The sequence below is a fragment of the Drosophila virilis genome, chromosome X, assembly GCF_030788295.1.
Source record: "Drosophila virilis strain 15010-1051.87 chromosome X, Dvir_AGI_RSII-ME, whole genome shotgun sequence".
Lineage (NCBI taxonomy): Eukaryota > Metazoa > Arthropoda > Insecta > Diptera > Drosophilidae > Drosophila > Drosophila virilis.
In genome coordinates, this window is record NC_091543.1 from 3,030,494 (window position 1) to 3,054,664 (window position 24,171).

A 24,171-nucleotide genomic window follows, 5' to 3' on the forward strand; every position below is an offset into this window, starting at 1 on the left:
AGCAAGACTTACAACAACAGCGACGCCACCCAAAAGCCCACCCACCCACACAACGGGCCAAGAGCCACCTTCCCCTCCCCCGTTACCCTGCACCCTTACCCTTACCAACTTAGTTTAGACCAAACCCGTTCTTCGTTCTTGACGTCACGTAGCACACAACGAAAAATTGCATATGAAAATCGAATAAAAACTTAACAAGAATTAGCTACACAATTTTGAATAGCTGCAAAAAATAAATAATAATAAACAAACTAAATGAAAAAATTATTAAAAAATTAAAAGTTCAAAAATAAAAATGATAAAAACTTGCCTTTCGCCCATTGGCAAACCCGTTCTGCTGTCTTCAGAGCTCAGTCTTCCGTTCTCAGTCTTCGGGCTTCGGAGTTCTCAGTCTTCGTCTGGGCAGGGCATATCAGGTTCCCCCTCCAGCCCCCTACCCAGCCCACAGCTAACTGCAACTGCAAGTGCAGTAAAAAAAAAATTGCCCATTTAAGAAAAGAGTAGAACCAAAAAGAACGCAACGTGAACGGAAACTGGATTTGACATGCCCTTGTGCGGGGAATTACCATTTGTTAAGGACATGCGCTACAGTCGAAAGGGTCCTTCCGACACTCAGCTGAACTATGCTACAGTGAAAACTGGCTAGCTTGAACCACGACAAAGCGAGTGTCGAGACAGATACTAGCTAGGCTTATATCAAATTCGATTCTATTTTTGTTCCTGCAAAATCTTTAATCAAACTTGTTGGCAAATGAGAAACTCATGTGTTTTTCAGCTTTGAACGAACTTTAAAATTCTTTGCGCCCATCCACAGTACCGTAAGATACATAATTTACAGGGTATTCAAACTTCGGTGCACATATTAAATAGTTTTTGAATAAAAATGAAGCATATGGCATATAAATAATGTTTACTTTTTGTTGTATTTAAAAATAGTAACGAAAGCTGACAATTGGCGAGCATTCACTGTACTCGCATACATATTTATTATGTTCTTAATTAAAAGCAGAACTTTTTAGCGCTTTATAAGATTAGCTAGTTAATCTGGTGATCGGGCAAAATAGTAAAAAAAAAGAGCAGAAATAAAAAATTGAAGGCTTGCCGAAACCCGGGATTGAACCGGGGACCTTTAGATCTTCAGTCTAACGCTCTCCCAACTGAGCTATTTCGGCGCTGGGTTTAGGGCGGCTTAAACGATTCCAAGTTCGCTAAGCAAGCAAACCAAAGCCAATAGAACTCAACTACACGAATATAAATGTAGATAAGTGCATATACATATATATATTTATATATTAGGTATTTGTACTAGGTTTATATAGTAGCTATATGTTCTATGCGATAAGACGCTTGCTGGCAGTGGCAAATCAACGAAATATTGTGAATGTCTAATATTTTCATATTTTATTTGATATCTGATTCATTTGAGGCACACTCAAGGAAAAAGGGTTCACTCAGGCACATAATCTTGAGCCGAGTCGTAATATCCATATTCGTAAGTCCCCTTTGAGACCATTAGAGCGAGAGACTTGCAATTTGAGAACTAGTTCCTCCAAGAAAATTTGTGAACTAATTCTCTAGCTCTAGTTCTTGATAGTACAAGAGAATTTGAGAACTAGTTCCTTCCAGTTCATTCAAGACCATTTGAGAACTAGTTCCACCTAGTGCAGGAACATTAAAGAACTAGCTCCTTCTGGCTTAAGAAAATTCAAAAACTAGTTCATCGAAGAATATTTGAAAACTAGTTCATCAAAGAAAATTTGCAACTGCACAATTGAATAGAGCAGCATCTTTAAGAATTTCTGTATACATGAAAAAACACACATTCATGCGCGTCTGCTTCGCATTTTAACAGCATGGTTATTGCGACCTTTTCTGTAATTAAGTTTTCTGTATTTAAGTTCCTTTTCTATCTTAGGAACTCCAAAAAGACATAACTCCGCGCGAAGATATGACGTTCCAAAACGACATAACTCCGCGCGGAGATATGAAAATCGAAAACTTTTCTCGGGAAATAGCTCCGCGCGGAGATATGACGTTCCATAACGACATAACTCCGCGCGGAGATATGACGTTCCATAACGACATAACTCCGCGCGGAGATATGACGTTCCATAACGACATAACTCCGCGCGGAGATATGACGTTCCAAAACGACATAACTCCGCGCGGAGATATGACGTTCCAAAACGACATAACTCCGCGCGGAGATATGACGTTCCATAACGACATAACTCCGCGCGGAGATATGACGTTCCATAACGACATAACTCCGCGCGGAGATATGACGTTCCAAAACGACATAACTCCGCGCGGAGATATGACGTTCCAAAACGACATAACTCCGCGCGGAGATATGACGTTCCAAAACGACATAACTCCGCGCGGAGATATGACGTTCCAAAACGACATAACTCCGCGCGGAGATATGACGTTCCAAAACGACATAACTCCGCGCGGAGATATGACGTTCCAAAACGACAGAACTCCGCGCAGAGATTTGACGTTCCAAAACGACATAACTCCGCGGGGAGATATGATGTTCCAAAACGACAGAACTCCGCGGGGAGATATGACGTTTCGAAACGACATAACTACTTCCAAATCATCACGTTTTATTCCAAAATCGATGTCGATGCGAAATTCTGAAGTTTTCTGATGATTTTTTTTTAATATCTCGGGTAAATAATGTCCGATTTTAAAATGTTATACCTTTTTGAATGCGTACGGATCCCTACCATCAATTGGCATTCAATCAATTTAATCATCGATGGGTTGAAAAATGTTGTTGACAAAAAACCGATTCGTTCGTAAATTCAACCTTTTTGATGATTTTTTGGAATATTTCCGTCAAATAATGTCCGATTTTGGAATTTTATACCATTTATACCATACCAAAAAAGAAAATCCAAAATTTTGACCCAAATCGACGTTTTTTTCGAAATAGAGGTCTGTGCGAAAATCGGAAACTTTTCTCGGGAAATAGCTCCACGCGGAGATATGACGTTCCAAAACGACATAACTCCGCGTGGAGATATGACGTTCTAAAACGACATAGCTCCGCGCGGAGATATGACGTTCCAAAACGATATAACTCCGCACGGAACATATATAGACTTGAAATTTAAGATGTAGGTGCTTCTAGTGCCTGTGCGGATCAAGTTTGTTTCCGATAATCGATAATCCGTCTCTAAGCAATCGATAAAATCGATATCGATATCCCGTTTTTTAATAAGAGCTAGAGTCACGAAACATGATATGTTACTTCTAAAATAGAATATATGTATATATGCATTTGATGTTGGAAGAAGAGGGTTCAGGGTATCCCCTAGTCGGGAGCGCCCGACTAGAACCTCTTACTTGTTTTGTTTTGCGCTTGTTATTTTTAACGACTTCTGCGAAAGTCGAGCAAAGAACTAACTGTGAGCGCTGGGCGTGGCAACACGAGAGCCTCAGCTACGCGGAAACCCTAAAATCGTCGAGCTGCTAGCTCTTGATGCTGATAATGATGACGCCGCTGGCGATGATGATGATGAAGATGCTGAGGTTAATGATGCTGATGATGATTCAGCTAGAGTTGTTGTTTAACAATTGAGGGGAACTACGAGCAGGTGACGACAATGTTGCGTGGTTTTTACACAATCCGAACTGGTTTTCTTTTGGCCAGTCCCGCCCGCTCGCCCCTTCTCACTATCCCTCGCCTTTTATTTGCATTTAAATTTGCAATTTGTTTGCGAAGCGTGCGTTATGAGCAATTGAATAACGGCCAACAAAAACGCAGTCAACAACACACAAATATAACAAATTGTGCTTGATTTTAAAATAATATTAATTTCGCTGCAAATTAATGCGACAATTTGTGCAATTTTGTCGCCTGTTTTTGGGCGTTTATCTTTGCGCCGATCTCTGTGCGCATGTTTAACATTTGTTATTGATCCTAACATGGGCGAGAATGCGGCGCAGTCGCAGTCGCCGTCGCCGCAGCCGAATCTTCTTCGCCCACCTGCGTATTCGTCAGCCGAACGTTATCGCCGTCGTTTTATTTTGGAGGCACGGCGAATCCTTTGTTGTTACTCTATTTTTGGTATTTTTTTCGCTGTTTCGCTGCAAACGGACCTAATTGATGGGCCTGGCAGAAGAAGAAGAAGAACAACAACAACAAATAACAGCAGCCAGCAGCAGCAGCAGGCGCTAAACAAAGAGAGCGCCACGCACGCTCTCTTCGTCGCGCGCGCTCTTCGCTTCGTTTCGTTTCGTTTACTGCTGGCTTTGGCTTGCAAATTATTGTTGTCGTTGTTATTGTATTGTTAGCGGCGACGGTGACGCCGACGCTGACGTAGACGTCGACGCCGACGCTTGGGCTTGGGCGCAGTTTTCCTTTTTAAAAACCGACGCCGAACGAAGCCGCGTTTTAGTTCTGTTTGCAAAACGCAGCCAATTGGACGTGGCCAAGAGCAGGCACCAGGGGCAGCAAGAAGCAGAGCGTACGCGGCGAACAAAAACAAACTAACGGACTTTGAATAATTTCCGTTTTCTTCTCGCGTGTTCTGTTTTCTTACAAGCAAGAATATTTGTGTGTGTTTAGTTTTTTTTTTTCATACGTTCTTGTTCTTGCTGTTTAAGTAAAGCGCCGTTATCTTCGCGCGACAATTGAACAGCGTTTGTAAGAAAAAAAAAAAAAACAGAAAAAAAAAAACAGTTTTTCATTGCGTGTTTCGTTCGCGTTTCAATTGAATATCATTTAACCAGTTGATTGAGAAAAATTGTTTATAATACAAGTAATTCATATATATAAATTTTTTTTTGGAAAACGCTGCGCGTTTGTGTGTCAGTGCCAACAACAACAACTACAACAACAACAACAACAGCAACAACTGCAACAACAACAAAGTGTAAGAATTTATTTGTAGAATATAAAAAACGAAATTGAAGAAGATCAAAGATCGCACAGTTGAGGCCAAAGTTGAAGTTAATGAGAAGCGCAAACGCGCCCGAATTGAGGTTAGGCACACACAAAAGCTTAGCCTAGTGAACCGTTAAAGCTCTTCGCAGATCAGCCACAGCTTTCAAGATGAGCCTCTGTTTAACTGGGCGTAATCAATTGGAAAACATTTAACATTCATGTTTGGGACAAGCGCAAAGCTCTTGTCAGCTTAACTAGAGTTCAAGGCAGATATTTTAGCTAGGCGTATAACGATCTTTAATTAGTTGGGATTTACTTTGAAGACATGAAAGTGAGTGGAGGAAGAAGAGGGTAAAATACCAGACAAAATGAGAAATTATCAGGCTATTTAAACCCACAAGAGCTTAACTGAGCAAGATATTTCAAATGCTTGAACAAAATTAATACTTAAAAATTATCTCAAAAAAAAAAAAAACAAAAAAAAAAACATAAATTATATTCTTTATATTTATTAAGCGCAATTCTGGCTACTCAGTTTTCAAATTCTTAGAACACAATAAGACTTCGACTTGACTTAACAAACAATGAAAAACAGCTTGAATTAAGTACAAATAGCTTAAATTAAGCAAAAGTAGAGTAAATAAAGTACAAATAGCTTGGATTAAGTACAAAATTGCAATTGCAGAAATGCACAAGCCTAAACGAGGCAGAAAAGTGCTTAAAACAAGAATTTTCTTCTCAGCTTAAGACAAATCGGACTTGAACGAGACTCAAAAATGTTTCTCTTGGATTTTAGCACAAAAATTCTACCTCTTGTTACTGTATATATTGATCCATAGATATCTTATGATACCAAAAGTCTTTAAAGTTGACAAAAAATTGCTTAAAAACTTAAAACAAGAAGCTTTTGGCTTAAGCAAAAGCTGAAACAATGCAACGCTGAGACAAGCCCAATGCAACCATTTGGAGAAGTATATCGGAATATATTGTTATGATCAAAAATGACGCACACACAATCAAGATAGTCACTTTATGAACTTTGAGCAATTTACTTAACTTAATTTGTTGCATTTGCTGTTAAATATTTGCCAAAAGCAATGTCGCAAGTTGAGAGCAAATTATTTGTACACAAATTACAAATAAGTCGAAGACAATCAGCGATATCGAAAGCTACAAATACACAGTTGACAAATTTTCGAGTAATTTGACAAGCGCCTTATCAGCGGAAGCTGGCAAAGAAACAATCAGATGTGTATCTGACGTCTGGAGATGTGGGACTCATCAATGGAACAGAGCAAAACTTGTTAGATAAATGATTCGACATTTGTTTGAGATGCTGGCAGGCATTTAACAAATATGTACACACATTTATTCATTCGCATTCAAATTCACATTTGGCAATTTTAAGCAGCTTCTTAAGTGCTCTCCCTGCCTCTCTCCCTCATACACAATAGTCTGTTAGAGAAGAGACTCGTCACGAATCTGTGCATTTATCGATTACATTGCATAAGTGTGACTGCATTTGATTAACATGCGATTCATAATTTATATGGTTTTGCTAATTTCCATCAGCTAAGTGAAATCAGCGGGAAAAGTGAAGTCGCGGCGCAATCAATTTAAATAGCCAATCAAATAGGGCTTTATTTTTGCTCGATATGTTAATCGATAACGATATTCTCAGCGTTGATTTTTTGCGTAATTCATTTAAATGAGGTGAATGTGAAATGCTAATGTTGAATTCTCATGTAAACCAGCTGGCAATTGCATCACTATCGATATGCTAAATAATCGGAATCGAAGTGACACGTTTAATATATCGATAACAAAAACGATTCTGATCTCTGTTAATCGAATGATAATAATCGATATACGTATGCCCAATGTATCGAAAAGTATTAGAAAAAATCGAAATGTTCTGAAATGTTCTATACATAGCTGCATCGAAATATAATGTTTAATTGAGAAAGGTATATATATATATATTGAAATGCTGATTGTAATATAAATTATCGATATAAATAATCGCTGTTGAAAGACGAATGAAATGTGAAATGGATCTTCCGACTGAATCTATAAGGAATCGGATAAGAAGAAAATATTATCGATATGTTATAATCGAAATATCGAATAATCGACATCGTTATCGATGCTCTAAAATGAATCCGAAATGATCAGAACGTGTTTCAAATGGAAATTGACGTGAATTTGGAGTAGATATTCTAGTATACGATGTGAAACGCATTGAAATGAGATACTATCGATATACTGTAATCGAAATATTGAATAATCGAAATCGTTATCGATAAACTATCAGACGACAATTAGACTATTTTTCACTAAACTAAGCCATTCACTAAACTAAGCCAATTAGGACAAATAGAATGGTTATTAAGTAGACAACAGATCGATTATTTATCAGAATGTCGCCTATTTCTATTATATTAGAAAGGCCTAGTTATTAAATAGTTAAGTTCTTTCTAATTTGTTTGTGGATTATGCGACTTTATGTGATGCTAACAAAAAGTGACAGCAACTGCATTCCGAACTAATCGACTCTAATTGCGGGAATAATCCATTTCAATAGATGTCAAATGAGATTCCATTAGTTGAGCTCGCAATTTGCAAATTCGCACAACCTCTTACTTTTTCAGTAAATAGAAAACAACAACAGATCATTAGAGCATTAGATGCCTAATTGATATTAGACTCTCCCTTGCTGCCCGGGTGGCATAATTATTTGCACAGCACCCAAGAAAAGTACTCGCACACGCTAGCTGTGCCTGCTCGGTCCGGTTTCTAATTATGATAGTTCTGCAATTAGTGCTAAACCTGAGTCTTGTATGCATCGAACTGCTTGTTAACTATATGTCTAACTAACTGTGGCTTTTATCGATAATTTATTGACCCGTTCGCGATCAGCAGGTGTGCGCGGTCCGTCGGTCGGGCTATAGGGTCTGCACTCTCAGCTCTAAACAATTATATTTTAATTAAGTATAATTAATGTCTCTATTTTTCTTGTTGCCTTGCCTCATTTAACTTGCCATTCTCAATATTAGTTTCTAATACACTTGTCAAACTCTGTGAGTATAATTTTGACAGAGTCCAGCCCAACTGAACTGAGCTCTCCGCTTGTCTAGACTCGGGAAACTTGGTACAGGTGCTGTGGGGCCTTAAAGGAAGCATATAGTAGAGTTTGGAGCTAAATAAAATAAATAAACGAAAGGAAATTCCATTCGCATGTGTGGAAAAATCGCGAAAAATATTTGTATGAAACTTTTTTGTTTACCATTCGATCGGCCTGAAACTTATTTTCAAAGATTTTTCGCGAATTTCGAATTTTCGCGCTTCAATTCAATTTCAAGGATCTATAAGAAAAATCATTTAAGATGTATTTTTCATTTTTCGCAATATCAAAGCTTTCCTGGTAAAAATGCGATTCGAAAATTTGTTGGGCGAAGTTTTAAGTTTGCATATGTTTGCCTGTTTGTTCAAACATGTATGCATGTAAGCTTTGTATACATGCAAACATGCATGCATACATATGTACGTACATGCATACATGCATGGATGCATGCATATTAAGAATTCTTTAAAGTTCAAAGACAGAGTCTTCAGAGAAGATGAAAGATTAGTATCTTTCCCTGTTTCCCAGCACACAACTATATCCAAACAATTTTTGATGACTATAGTAAAAAATTTTTATTTAAGAATTTCTTATAAAGAAATGTTTTTTACGGCTCCGATTTGCATTGAATATTACGAAATTCAGACCAAAATTTAGGAAATTAAAAATGATATAGCTTGCCGAAACCCGGGATTGAACCGGGGACCTTTAGATCTTCAGTCTAACGCTCTCCCAACTGAGCTATTTCGGCGCTGGGTCAAGTGAGGTTTAAACTAATTCAAATCCTCCATGCAAGCAATTCGATGCACTCTGTCTATACATGTCTATACACACAAGCCCCAGCGATAAGAACTTATGTTTGGCTAATCTTTTATTTTGCATGTTCTACACATAGAAATAGACTAAAAGTTCAGGTTGAGATAAGAGCATAGTAAAAGCCTAGGTAAAAGTTTTTATTTTTTTTATTCAATAAAGCTATAGATATAGATATAGATATAGATATAGATATAGATATAGATATAGATATAGATATAGATATAGATATAGATATAGATATAGATATAGATATAGATATAGATATAGATATAGATATAGATATAGATATAGATATAGATATAGATATAGATATAGATATAGATATAGATAGATATAGATATAGATATAGATATAGATATAGATATAGATATAGATATGTCTGGTTAGGGTATATACGCTTCGGTGTGCATTTTTTCTTGCCGTTTTTTCTTGTTTTTCTACGGTGCGCTGTTGTCGTCCGCCTTGATTTGCATTTGTGGAACATGCGCAGACGTCGTAATTGGCCCGTAATTCGGGTTATACCGATTCACAGATCGACTCGATCGACTTCAGATGCGATTAGAACTAAGCAAATATGCAATATATATTTGCAAAGACGGGCATGACTTGTGCTTTTTCTACATTAACATCTCTTTCTCTCTGTGTCTCTCTCATTCTCAGTCTCTCCCTCTCTCTGTCTGATTTACTGACTCAGTTCTTAACTAGAAATTTATGCAAATATCGGGCATTTAAACAATTAAACGCCCTTTAAGTAAAATGTACCCTGAACTAAAACCCGTTTATGCCTCGCTCTCGCCCTCTCTCCCTCATTCTCTCTCTTTCGCTCTGTGTCAGCGTTGCCATCAGGTTAAGCATATAAGGGTTGCCACGTGTTCACGATTTCACAGCTTATTCACACCTGTTGACAATTTCCAGTTCCCCCTTCCAGCAAAAACCCAACTCTATCTGTCGCTAAATATAGATTTTATTCTGCGATCTACAAGCTAAGCTTTTCGAAATGTTTTTTTTTTTTTAATCGTTTGGATGCAAATTTTGTAGTATTTCATCTTTTCGATTTGATATTTGCAATCTTTCCACTGACTGTTTGTTGAATTTGTGATCTGATGTGTTCGGTTACATGTATATTATATACTTATAGTCAGTGGAAAGTCAAGTGAGCATCTGTGATCTAATCCAACTTGTTTTGTATATTATAGACCGGGCCAAGACTTGTTCTTGTTTATGTAATGTCGCCAGTAAATACCCAACACCTGCTGCTAGCTTCCAACACAAAGCTCCAAGAGTCAAGATCAAATATTTCTATGTATCTTTTATTAGCTAGAGAAAACTCTGCAAGTGCGAAAAGTCTGCATTTTTGTCAAGTTTTCTCCCGGCGAGGGCTCGATCCTCCATCATCATCGTGCATATGACAAAAATGAAGAAAATGTAATAATTCTGCAGCTTTGAACCAGCGACTAGCCACTTGCTGGTTCAACGCTCAAACAGGCCTGGCGCTGGCTCGAGCCTTCAACTTTGATCTGAAAGTCAAGCGATTGAATAAGACAAAAATATACAAAATGTAATGCAGAATCATGCAATATTTCGAGTGTTTGAACCAGCAACCAGAGACTTGCTGGTCCGACGCTCAGACCCATCTTGCTGCTCACATACGATGCAAGAGGAAGCTTCAGTAACTATTTCTAGCTAGTTCTTTGAGTCTGTTCGAACTCTTTTGTACATATAGAAAATATATAGATATATATATATATATATATATATATATATATATATATATATATATGGAAGATAATTAGATATTATTGTATTTGTGTTGCGTGTTAAGCTCTTGATAGATTGAATGCCTTGTAACACATTGTCAGAGTTGGAATTTATACGAAACAGTTATGCAAATGAATCTCGCCAATATGGTTATAATGTGCTGATCAAGTGCCTGATCGATTTATGGTTCAGTGTTACGGGTTTACAGAAGAGAGGGAGGGGGGGGGGCGGTCAGGGGTAGGGGACTTGGGACTTGGCCTTGTTTTAATTTGTTGTGTGTTGCTTTGTTTTTTTCCGGTTTGCATTGCGCAACGGGGACATGTCAGCAGCTGTTACTGACCACACACAACAGCCAGGGCCGGAGCTCAAGACGCGAACAGATTTATTGGGTCAGTTCCCGTACTGCTTGCTGACTTTGATTCGATTCTAGTTGAAGATGAAGAAGAAGAATTGCAATTAGAAGATAATTAAAGACTAGCGATTTGCAATTTGACCGCCAGCTAAAGTGGCTGTTAATTTGTGGCACAGCTGCGACACCTGCTCATCGTTTTGGTCTGTCGCGCTGATTTAATAAAGATTTATGCGCAGCTGATCGAGACTAGACAAAGCGCCATCTGGCGTTTAAATGCAATAAGTGAAAAAATATGAAATTTACAATTGTAATTCTTGTTTCTTTTTTTTTTTTTGCATTAATATTTGCATGCAACGGTGTCGCATTGCCAGCTCGTACGCCTCAACAGCACGCCCTCTTGCCCCTGTCCAGCTCTACTCTCCCTCTCCTCTTTCCTCTGCCAGTGCCTCTGCTCTTCTCGCTAGCCGCCTCAACACAATGGCCAAAGCAGCCGCCGGTTAACCTTGACTGCGGTTACAACAATACGAGCAGTTGCCAGGCACTTTGCAATAAACCCAGCAGCGGCAACTTGGGGTGGGGGAACTCTGCTTCAATCAATGTTAAACCGCATTTTTAGCCAAGTTAGTTAATATAGCAATATGCTCGGCTAATAGCCGGCTCGGAGTGACAGACGTTATGTGTGCTTCAAGCTATTCGAATAAAAAAAAAAAAATGAAAACAAGAAACAAAATAATAACAATAATAAGAGAGCCCCAATTATCGTCTGGATGGGGAAACGCGAGACGTCTCTCGCAGACAGACTGCAGAGTGACTCAGCTAAATGTTGAAGACCTGTAAATGATGTTGATATATATATATATATAAAGCAAGCGAGATTTCTCGTTTCAATGGCTTGGCTTGATGCATAAAGGAAGGAAAACCCCCTTGTAGATACTAAACAGTTCGATATATGTTGAAGTTTAAGTTAAGTCATTTGTTAAATTCAGAATTCTTGAAATAGGAGAAGAATTCTCGATACAAAGAAGTTCTTGATGAGAAGAAGCTAACTTGGGATCTTTTGTTAACTCCAAAGTGCCAAATATGAAGTTCTAGTTAAGTAGGAGCAAAAGCTGTGTATTAGAGCGATATTCACTGCGAACAGTGGAAAATGGGTGAAAAGCTGTTGCAATATAAATGTCATTCTTTTTGAGTTGATTCGCATTGCCAAGTAATTTATTGAGATCTATTTTAAATTATACATGAGATGATTTTCATCGCTTCTAAACAAATCACGTAGCTGGGTAAAATAGGTGGGATTTCTATTGGCGCAAGTGAAAGTTCCTGAAAGTGAATGCTTTTTGCAATCGCATTCGCTTTTAGCTGGCTTAAAAAACTGAGTGTGCATATTTGGACTGAAAGTATTTAGAATAGAATGTATCGAGCTCTGATCTATGCCCGTGTCCGTGTCCGTGTACTTGGTCCAATCTTGTCACGAATATGCACAAGTATCAGTACCCAGCCTCAATGTGCGCGCATGACTTGACTCTGGCTTGTCGCTGTCTGTGGATTGCATCTGGCTTTGCATTTGCAACTCGGTTGCAATTTGCCAGCAGCTTGCTGTGGGCGGCGGCCGTTGTAGCGTATATCGACCGGACATGCGAGATAGTCAATCAATCTGACAGCAGCTACACTGAGAGAGAAAAGTGTGCTTATGAGTAGCTTACACTTTAAGAAAATTTTAAATAAGCAAGACTAGCAGATACTCTGAAAGATTCTAACTATATGAACCTCTTAAACCTTCAAGAAGGCATTCAACTGGGTTTATTATCCAATAATCAGGTCTGTCAATATTTAGAATCTAGTTAGGGACAAGCGGGTATTAAAGAAGAAAATTATTCTTGACTTGAAGAGTACATTATCAGAATTGTACAGCTCTTATATTCGTAGAAACTGGCTTAAAAGTCTTTGGTAAATATCGATATTTAGTAAATGTTGCCAATTATCGATCATTTTCAAGAACAGTTTAGTAGAAAATAATGCCTAATTTCTAGCGGAAACTACAAATCGATATTTATCGATTTTGGAAAAGTTAAAGAAGCTTTTGGCTTAAGGTCATGTTGTGTGTTTATCAAGCGACTTAACTGAATCGAAATTTGTTCTCAGCTCTTAGTATTCCTTTTTTCGCTCAGTGCAAAAGAAGCAAATGCTTTTTCAGCTGAGAAAGAATTTGTCAACTGATTTTAAGTATGAAACAAAAATTATGGAGCTATTCACTTAGTTTATGGGGTCAGCGAGCTGCAAAATAATTGCATAGTAAATATAAAAAAAAAAAAAAAAAAAACTCATATAAAAAACTAAAATAGAAACCATTAAAATATTGCATTGGTAATTGCGCTTGCCGCTAATTAAATGCAAATTAGATGACAAATGGAATATTAAAATGGGGCTGAGCTGCACTTAACACACAATTCCATGTCGATTGTTCGCCCGAGTCAAGCATAAATTGTAGAAGCAGAAGATATTAAGTAAGCGTTTTCGGTTTGGGAATCGCTTCAAAAAATTTAACGCCTCAATGCATTTCAAAAGCAACCATAGCTGCCTTTTCCCCTGCCCGGCGCATGCATAACTGCACACGTTATGTTTAGCTGACCTTGGCAAAGAAAGCGTCACACAAATTTGCTGTTCGCCGCGCGTCAATGGCAAGCGACTGCGGCGAGTGGGGCGACGCGGCGAATTGGCAATGCGGCAAGTCACGCAGCCGTTCTCGTAATGTCTGGTCTGGTTTACTCTGCTTGGCTTAGGTGCGTACCGTTTCGCGCCTTGACATTGAAAACTAGATAAGCACGCAGCTCGTAATCCCACACGCAATCCGATTCCTTTCATTTTATCGGGGTAGCTTTACTTTGCCGTACGCTCTGTCTGTCAATATTTAAAGTTAAGCTGCTTTAAGTGATGTTACGAGACAAAAAGTTCTTAACTATTTTTAATCTCAAACTGGGATAACATTCAGCACAACCTACCAAAAACCTTTTCATAGCAGACAAATTACATCTTCCTGTTAAAGCTCATGTTAGTGTACAAGTAATGCACGCTTGCTCGATTGCCTGTCAAAGTTGATGTTACGAGAAATTAAGTTCTTAAACTCAATCTTGAAATGAGAAAGCAAGCAAAGCAACAACCTTCGAAAATCTCTTAATAGCGGACGCATAAGTCAAAGTTCATGTTACTTGACAAGCGGTTCTATAACACTTTAATCTTTAACTGACAGCACATTTAACATAAGGTTCTAAAATCTTTTTATAGCGGATTACATCTTCCTGTTAATCTTCATGCTAGTTGACAAGGAATGTTTGCATATATACAAAACATACATGCATGCATGCATGCTTTGTATATGTATAACATATGTACATGCATGCATGCATGTTTGCATATATACAAAGCATGCATGCATACATACATGTATGTTATATATATGCATGCATGCATGTTTGCATATATACAAAGCATGCATGTATGTTATATATATACAAAGCATGCATGCATGCATGTATGTTATGGACAAACAATCATATATGCAAACTTAAAACTTTATCCACAAAATCTTTGAGTCGCATTTCTACGAGGAAGCTTGGTTTCGTACAAATGTTTTTCGCGATTTTTCCACACATGAAGAAAAGAAAGAATGCCAGTTCAAACCCCCCAAAATAGTGTAGGATTGTGGTGTGGTCTTCGTTTTAAGCGAACTGACATGTATTTTATTGACAGCTTTAAATTATCTTTGATATGTGTTTTAACAAGCGCTGTTAAAATAATAACAAGCATAGCTATCGACCACATTTAGTGAGAGTATCTAAGCGTCGTTTGTGAAGAGCAACGACTCTTTGCCGCGGATCATGTGACTCGCAGCGAGCGCTTGGCCCAAATTGAGATGAGAGCGCTTTTTGCGTATTCATGAGCCAAGTGGAACGGGTATTCGACATCCAGTTATGTTCGGGTTGGGTAAAACCTATTGAGGAAACAAAATGCCAATGTCTGGGCTTACAACAGAGGCAATTCGTACTCGTACCACTTACCATTTATGGGTCGTATTTTGACAGATTAAAATGCTTGTCTATCAGAAGCCTTGCAGCTGGGATCTGTGACGCGAGGCAATTGCTGACTAATTTTAAGCATTTAACGACTTGAAAATTGAAACGTTTCGACGCTTTTTACAGAGCTTTATTGTCGCTTAGTTCTTTAACTGGTTTCAATTGCCAGCATCCGCATTCTTGACGCATATCCGACAGATACAAAGCGGCATAGATACATTGCCAATAATCGCTTGGATACTTGGCCAACTGTGACTTAGCCTTTGGCCATGGCTGCGTTCTGTACCCTTTGCTGACCTTGGCTACTTAATGTAAAAGATACTTCTCTGTTTTATTCTCTTTATTTGGTTATGCCTAGATACGGCTACAAGTGTTGGTATCTGAGAGGTGTTAGCTGGTGCCAAACACTGAAAACATGCCAAGCAAATTAGCCAGAAACTTGATTGATTGAAGACAGAAAACAATCGGAAAAAAAACTACAAAAAATATGCAAGTGTGCTCCTGTCGGGAAAACACGACTTGGAAATACCCTATAAGCCCCTGTCATTTATAGTTCAACTTCATTTCATGTTTGCCCACACAAACGCCAAATCAATGCTTATTCAAATCGATATATCGAAAATAAAGAACCTCAAAAATCGATATTTATCGCTATTAAGAAAATGGACGGATATATTGTAAACTATATGAGCTCTCAAATTCGATAATTATAAATATTACAAAAATTTGTGGAGATTTTGGAACATATATAGAAGTTCGTACAATCGATACTTATCGACATAAAGTGAATGGAGTTATAGAAAGAGAGTTGAGCTCGCCAAATCGATATTTATCGATACACGGAAGGTGAATGGATTTATCGAAGACAGATGAATTCGCAAAATCCATAATGAAAATGTGTGCAGAAATCGAAAGAAAAGATAAGCTAAAAACAAAAATATGCCCCTTTAAACAATTAAACCGAATTCGGGGTATTAAAAAGAGCTAAAAATTAATTGTTAATACTCTTCGTCTACAGCTGAGTGCTTTTTATTCTTCTGCTTTGTGGGAACAACGCGAATTTGTTCTGTTCGTGTGGTGTGTGTCTGTTTAGAGTTGGCTTAATGGCATTTGAGCCAAAAAGAGAGAAGCGAAAAAAAACAATTGATTTAGGCAGGTTTTGTAGACAAGAAGTTGAAGGGGCGTTTGTTTTATTGATGGACTGCGTCTTGACATTGAACTTCAAAATATGCGCACATTAAATTTGACTACCCTGTAAAGACAGGCAAGGGGCATGTTAGGCCAGGCAAAGAAACTAAACAAGGAGCTCAGAGAGCGTCAGAGCTAGAAATAGAATATTATAAGCGCTTGCAATACCCTGTATTACCTTTTTGTCGCTCTTCTCAAAATTGACATCAAGAAAAGAGAGTGAAAAACATATTTAAACAATCCAAAAGTCGAGCAACTCTTAATACAACTCTATACTGGAGTTAGAGTTGAGTATAATTGCCTGCAGGGTATCGGCTAGTCGAGCAGACAACAGCGTTCGCATTTGCTTTTGTCTAGAGATTAAAAAAAACTTCCGTTTCGCTCACAATACAACTCATAAATCATAAAAACGTCGCGTTACGACTACGCCCGATAAATGCCTTGAAGTAACGACCATCAAGAATGTTTCAGATGCCTTTCACAAATCTAATTATTTCACAAATCTATATATAGACTTCTCTAGTGCTCTATAGACTCTATTCAAAACCAGAGCTCTACAGGTGCCATTGCAAAATCGCTTTGCTCTTCCTAAAGGGAACTCCATTCGGGGTTCGATCGAATCGAAAATGAATTTATAGGAGAATATATGCTTACCTTATAAACTTTTTGATGCAGCTCTGCTGCTTCTTCTTCGCCTCTCCCCATGCTATGCATGTGAAATGCATGCTTAATTAACCTCGGTGCTTAGAGTCCGATCTCCATAAAATTAGCATGGCTTAAAAACGAACTGGCAGTGTGCAAGGCTCAACAATTGAGTTTTCCTTAATTCAGACATTGACCTGATCAAGAATATATAATATATATGTATACCTATAAGCTAAAATCTGGCTTCGCACTCTTCGCCCAATTTCAAGTTTAGAGTAATGCAAAATGGTAAACCGAGCTTGGAAGCAAACCCCTCAACCATGGACGCGGGTTTTGGGAATTGGGTTTACGTACCGAACTTTGAGTCGAGTTCGAACAGCGTTCAATTTTAATAGAGTTAACAATCATGAGATGATTTTGGGCTATGATTATTCAAATTTTATTGTTAGAACAAGTTTGAAGTTACATATAATTAATCTAGTATAGTTGACTTGATAACCAGTCTTAGCTCGGATTCCGAACACGCAAACTATTTCACAGCTGCCCAAGTAACTTGTTTGCTTTAATAAAATTGAATATCAAGTTACTTTTTACGGGCTTTCGAACATTCTAAAGCTTTAAGTAATTATTATAACCTTCTCAAGGGCTTCCCACTTCAACCTAGTGGAAGATTCTTCAAACCCTTGGGCCCCGATAAATCCATAGTCCGCGCCTGACTTGCAGCTGTTTTTGAACTCGAGCAAAGCTTCGAAAGCTTTGTCAAAAGCTCCGAAGCCAACAAGCTGCAATAATTTCGTGTGCAAGCTTTATTTTTGCTGTATTAAAACTCAGCCTAAAAGCTTGCTTGAAAGCTTTAACGAATGCGACGACTCAGCTTATATGGCTCGCTGGTGTAGGGTATATTGTTGAGGACACACAACACGTTCTTCTCAGCTTCACTTTCACTTCAATCGCATGCTTGAATTAAGTCAAGTCACGATCTCCAGAACTTTTGGGATCAATTAATTTGTTCTCAACATTGTGGCTGCAGTTATCGTCAGTCGCCGGTGACAAGGCTGATTAAAAGGCAAGCTCCGATGATTATTTACCTTTAATTATAATTGTTCGGCACGCTTGTCGCTGCCTGATTACAAAATGCCCAGATAGACAGTTTAATTTATGCCACTTGTCTATCATCAGTTCACATGTTTGCCTTTCATCTGTTCTCTGTTCTCTGTTCCAGCTACTGAGATGCATACCAATTGCAGAGCACTCGATTGGACTGCTTATCAGTTCCTCTATAGAGAAGAATTGATTCCAAGAATTCCTTGATAAAAATAGGTGCATTTTAGTTACTTAGTCGTATACCTTTTCCGAGTCTCATTAAGTCTATTAGATCTTGAGTATAGGGTAAGAAATATATTGGTAGATTTTATTCGAAACATCTTCCATAGATGAGAATACATTAGAATTGCCCCAATTAAGTAGGCAAATTATTAGCTTCAAATAGGTCCATGTTTACTTGAGGCTCTCTTAAGGTGGATTTTTGGGTCCTCAGTCTTTATGTATCGTAGATCCTTTATGTATCCTAGATCCTGGCACAATATGTTGTATTAAGGTCTAAGGATTACCGTTTTGAATAGCATTGCGGAGCTCTACATTTTCTGTGTAACTCCTTAAGTTTCAGTCTATAATCATTGAGTATTAGTTCTTCCTAGTGTAGCATAAAAGGCATACTCAAAAATGCAAATGCCAACCTTTAAAAAAACTAAAATTGTAGTTAATAATAATGACATTACCGGATAGTATTCCATGTTAGGTCTCCACCCAAAGACTATACTCCCTTATCTTCAATTTATTAGGGTAGCATAAGGCGAATTCTAACAATATTTTGTAGATGAGGTTCTGAGGATTACCGAGCGGAATACCAATATAGAGGTCATAGTTCCCTTTCCTGTCTTCAAACTATTTATGCTTATTTGGGTTCTAGAGCTAGAGGAATCCTTGCCATAGCTTGTAGATGGATAGGAAGACCTTAAACATATCCACAGTTCAAATTATCTTTTGAAACTCTACCAAGACAAATATAGTCCTTGGGATTACGGAGTGGAATACCAATAAAGAGTTATGTTCCAATACCTTGTAGCTCTTTTATATTCCATCTGTTTATATTGATTGGTTGCCAGAGCTAGAGAAATCCTTACACAAGTTTGTAGCTGGAAGACGAGCTCTTGGGACAAATCAATTGAAATACCAGTGCAGAGTTCTAATCCCCTGTAACTATTCCATCTCGTTGAACAGCTCTGACAGCCGAAGGATGATTCCGATCTTGGAGAAACTGAGCGGCTTCTACAGCAGCTATGTGCTGGGCATACTCACCATTGGCTATATACTGGGCGAACTGGGCCACTATCTGATAGGCGTTACATCCAAGCAGACGGCCATTGAGCTGGACTATGGCGATCATGCGTGCCAGCAGAACAGCAGCCTGTTCACGCGCCACGAGCTGGTCACCCAGTGCAGCGATGTGAAGAACGAGACCAGCTGCTATGCGCTGGACATGAACGGCACTGGTTACTGCGAATGGAACTACAATGGACTGGGCATCGATTATCAGATATTGGCCGGGCCCACGTTCATACTGGTCTTCACCATAGCGGGCGTCTTTATGGGCTTTGCGGCCGATAAATACAATCGGGTCAAAATGCTGACCGTGTGCACCATCATCTTTGGCATTGCCATTCTGCTGCAGGGCACCGTCAAGGAGTACTGGCATTTGGTGCTGCTGCGCATGGTTATGGCTGCCGGTGAATCGGGTTGTAATCCACTTGCGACGGGCATCATGTCCGACATCTTTCCGGAGAACAAACGCGCCCTGGTCATGGCCATATTCAACTGGGGCATCTATGGCGGCTATGGCATTGCCTTTCCCGTCGGCCGCTACATCACCAAGCTCAACTTCTTCGATATGGGCTGGCGTGTATGCTATTTGGGCGCCGGTGTCCTGACGATCATTGTGGCCGGACTGACGGGCACCACGCTGCGCGAACCGGAACGCAAATCGATTGGCGAGGGCGATCGCACCTCGGCTAGCGGCAAACCCGTCACTCTGTGGCAGGTCATCAAAAGTCCGGCGATGATAATGCTAATGATAGCCGCATCCATACGTCACAGCGGCGGCATGACCTTTGCCTACAATGCAGACCTCTATTATAATACCTATTTCCCGGACGTGGATCTCGGCTGGTGGCTATTCGCCGTCACCATTGGCATTGGCAGCGTCGGCGTTGTTGTCGGCGGCATTGTCTCCGACAAGATTGTCGCCAAAATGGGCATCCGTTCGCGTGCCTTTGTTTTGGCCATTAGCCAATTGATTGCCACACTGCCTGCTTTTGGTTCCGTCTACTTTGAGCCCTTGTGGGCAATGATAACGCTCGGTCTGAGCTACTTTTTTGCCGAAATGTGGTTCGGCATCGTGTTTGCCATTGTCGTTGAGATTGTGCCGCTGCGCGTTCGCTCCTCGACGATTGGCGTCTTTCTCTTTGTCATGAACAACATTGGCGGCAACTTGCCCATTCTGGTGGATCCTGTCGCCAAGGTCATCGGTTATCGCGGCTCCATCATGATCTTCTATGCCGGCTTCTACGGCGTCAGTAAGTACCTCAATAATTGCATTTATTTATACTCCATTGACTTTATCCTCTTGTTAACCTGCTTCTCTGCCTGCTAAAATTAACAAGCAGCTTAAATGTTTTCAGTGTTGCCACTTAGCACATCTGGCAGCACCACGCAATAGCTGTAACTGTCCGAATTTGGCTTGTCCACTTGTTTCCTTGGCGTTGCCGCCTAGCAGAAAAATGAAAAAACAATAGAAAGTTAAGCGTTAGCTGAGCTGGAAACCAACAGAGATATATGCTGAAATACGTGTTCCACTGGAATACGTGACTTGAATGGAAAGTAGGAAGTTCAAAAAATTGGGTGACCCCTGCGTAGGAATAAAAACTTTCAGCTGGAAGATGGAGGGGAACGCACAGTGTTGTATTTATAGGCAAGCAGTGCATTAATTGAAAATCAGACAAAAAAGAGGAAAGTAGAAAGATGAAAAAGAAAGTGAAGTGCTTGAGAGAGTGTCCGGCTAGAAGATACTCTGTACTCAGTACAGACATGAGAAATTTATTCCCAACCAATTTCTGTTTTTTTTCTTATGCAACCGTTAAACGTTCTTTTCGGATCTTAATAGAGACCTTACAATTCAATTTGGCGAGTGGAAAAAGGGAAGAATGTGACCTAAAATTAAGTATGTAAAATGCATTTGCAATTTAAAATACTTGTAGGAAATTGGGGTACGGAATGGCACCACCCCCAAAGTTGAGGAGGAACAAATATGCGCATATAGACATTATAATAGTTTAATATTTATAATTTCTCACCTGTTGTGGCAGCATTTCACAGCTATTGCTAGGTACATATATGAATAATTGATTATGATAGGGCGATTATCAATAATTGTGTCCATCACGTGTTTCACGTTTTCAACGGTTATTATTCACGTGGTATGGTACGAGCCGTAACAGCCGCGGCACTCAGCTCTACCCCGAACCCACAGCCGATGTTAATTTGTACACTTGCTTCACCCCACAACAGGCTCTATACTGTTCCTGATTACCTGTTTCCTGCTCGAGGGCAAGGCCAAGCCGAATGCCACGGAGCAGGAGTCACAGAAGACGCATCCGGATGCGGTATTGAATGCACGCCAAATGCACGGACATGACAACTCGGTGTTCAGTGTGGACGAGACCCTGCCCTCGAACGGACGACCCGCCCAGCTGCCGCAGCACCTTCAGATGTCCAGCAACGGCTACGAGAAGTCACAATCGACGCAGCCGCGTCACAATGGCGCCGAGAGCAGCAGACTGTAGTATTATGACGAGCCCAAAACAAAACAAAAAAAAAACCTCGTCAGACAAACAAATCAAAACTGATTTTACTTAACAAGTGCTTTTGTTTTTCCTTGTAAAAAATATGATATTCTCAGCACAAATGAAATACATAAATATGTTAGGATTAGCTAAAGCTTCGAACATTGACAGTAAACTCTTTCAAAAATTCAAATTCAAATTCAGCAAATTTTTAAACTTCAACAAAAGCATAACTGAAGAAAACAATATGAATTTGATTTTGTAAAATATAACAAAATTTCCAATGCAAAAATAATTGAAATTCAGCAAATTTTTAAACTTAAAAACTTAGCTGAAGAAAAGAATATACAAATTGGATAAATTACAGCCAACAAATTTTCCATTTGCGAACATTTTAAAACTTAAAAAAAAAAAATAAATAAAAAAAAAATATGAAAAGCGCAAATAGTCGTATGTCAAGCTTGATAGCTGCTAATTGCTTCTTTTTTTATTATTATAATTAAGAAATTAATTTTTGTTTTTTAATAATATAATCGATTTTTACAACTCAAGTAGTCGTATGTCATGCTCGATAGCTTCTAAATCTTTCTTTTTTTTTTAATATTATTATTATTAAACTTATTTTTTGTTCTTTTGTAATATAATTGATTTTTTTTTATTGAATTTTTGTAAAAAATTGACTTAGTCTTAAGCGAAAGACCAGTTAGTCTTAAGCCCTGTGGACCAACCCTCTAGACCTACCTTGGGTTGCGTCCAAGCTTACCATGCTACCCATGTTTTTGTGTCTCGTACCAAGCGATCCTCCCATTTGTACTTAATTTGGTTAGTGAAATCCATATGTATGTAATATAAAAATCACGAATAAAACCTGTTTTGTTAATGCTAAAAAAAAACAAGTAAGAGGTTCTAGTCGGGAGCTCCCGACTAGGGGATACCCTGAACCCTCTTCTTCCAGTATCAAATGCATATACATATATATTCTATTTAAGAAGCTATGTGTCAAGTTTGGGGAATCTAGCTCTTATTATTTACCAAAATTGCCCAAAAATCAGGATATCGATATCGATTTGTATCGATTGGTTGGAAACGGAGTAAGTTATCGATTATCAGAAACAAACTCGATCTGCGCAGGCACTTTCGCACCGACCTCGATTTTGCAAAAAAAAAACGTGATGTGCCATTTTGACGATTTGGGTCAAAATTTTGGATTTGATGCCAATCGATAGAACTGATCCTTACAAGTCAAAAATGGTTTAAAATTCCAAAATCGGACATTATTTGACGGAAATATTCCAAAAAATCATCAAAAAGGTTGAATTTACGAACGAATCGGTTTTTTGTCAACAACATTTTTCAACCCATCGATGATTGATTTGTTTAAATGCCAATTGATGGTAGGGATCCGTACGCATTCAAAAAGGTATAACATTTTAAAATCGGACATTATTTACCCGAGATATTAAAATAAAATCATCAGAAAAGTTTCGATTTTCACACCGACATCGATTTTGGAAAAGAACGTGATGATTTGGAAGGAGTTATGTCGTTTTGAAACGTCATATCTCCCCGCGGAGTTATGTCGTTTCGAAACGTCATATCTCCCCGCGGAGTTATATCGTTTTGGAACGTCATATCTCCGCGCGGAGGTATGTCGTTTTGGAGCGTCATATCTCCGTCATAAATCCGCGACTTAAAATGTCGTTTTGAAACGTCATATCTCCGCGCGAAGTTATGTCGTTTTAGAACATCATATCTCCGCGCGGAGTTATGTCGTTTTAGAACATCATATCTCCGCGCGGAGTTATGTCGTTTCGAAACGTCATATCTCCCCGCGGAGTTCTGTCGTTTTGGAACGCCATAACTCCGCGTGGAGTTATGTCGATTTGGAACGTGATATCTCCGCGCGGAGTTATATCGTTTTGGAACGTCATATCTCCCCGCGGAGTTCTGTCGTTTTGGAACGCCATATCTCCGCGTGGAGTTATGTCGATTTGGAACGTCATATCTCCCCGCGGAGTTATGTTGTTTCGAAACGTCATATCTCCCCGCGGAGTTATGTCGTTTTAGAACATCATATCTCCGCGCGGAGTTATGTCGTTTTAGAACATCATATCTCCGCGCGGAGTTATGTCGTTTTGGAACGTCATATCTCCGCGCGGAGTTATGTCGTTTCGAAACGTCATATCTCCCCGCGGAGTTCTGTCGTTTTGGAACGCCATAACTCCGCGTGGAGTTAGGTCGATTTGGAACGTGATATCTCCGCGCGGAGTTATATCGTTTTGGAACGTCATATCTCCCCGCGGAGTTCTGTCGTTTTGGAACGCCATATCTCCGCGTGAAGTTATGTCGATTTGGAACGTCATATCTCCCCGCGGAGCTATATCGTTTTGAAACGTCATATCTCCGCGCGGAGCTATTAC

The 24,171-nt window shown here is 39.1% G+C and overlaps 1 protein-coding gene and 2 non-coding genes across 3 annotated transcripts; 1 reads left to right on the forward strand and 2 right to left on the reverse strand.

Annotated features, from left to right (window-relative positions):
- Positions 1 to 1,099: 1,099 nt before the first annotated feature.
- TRNAF-GAA (transfer RNA phenylalanine (anticodon GAA)) lies at positions 1,100 to 1,172 on the reverse strand. Its single transcript has one exon. It is a non-coding gene; the product is annotated as a tRNA-Phe (tRNA).
- A 3,237-nt stretch (positions 1,173 to 4,409) lies between these two features.
- Positions 4,410 to 22,220, forward strand: LOC6634593 (putative metabolite transport protein HI_1104). The gene is made up of 3 exons (XM_002058058.4): positions 4,410 to 4,889; positions 19,134 to 20,485; positions 21,477 to 22,220. Exons 2-3 carry the CDS (start codon positions 19,150 to 19,152, stop codon positions 21,749 to 21,751), a joined length of 1,611 nt encoding a protein of 536 aa, XP_002058094.1. The 5' UTR covers positions 4,410 to 4,889; positions 19,134 to 19,149; the 3' UTR covers positions 21,752 to 22,220.
- On the reverse strand, positions 8,703 to 8,775 carry TRNAF-GAA (transfer RNA phenylalanine (anticodon GAA)). Its single transcript has one exon. It is a non-coding gene; the product is annotated as a tRNA-Phe (tRNA).
- Positions 22,221 to 24,171: the final 1,951 nt, after the last annotated feature.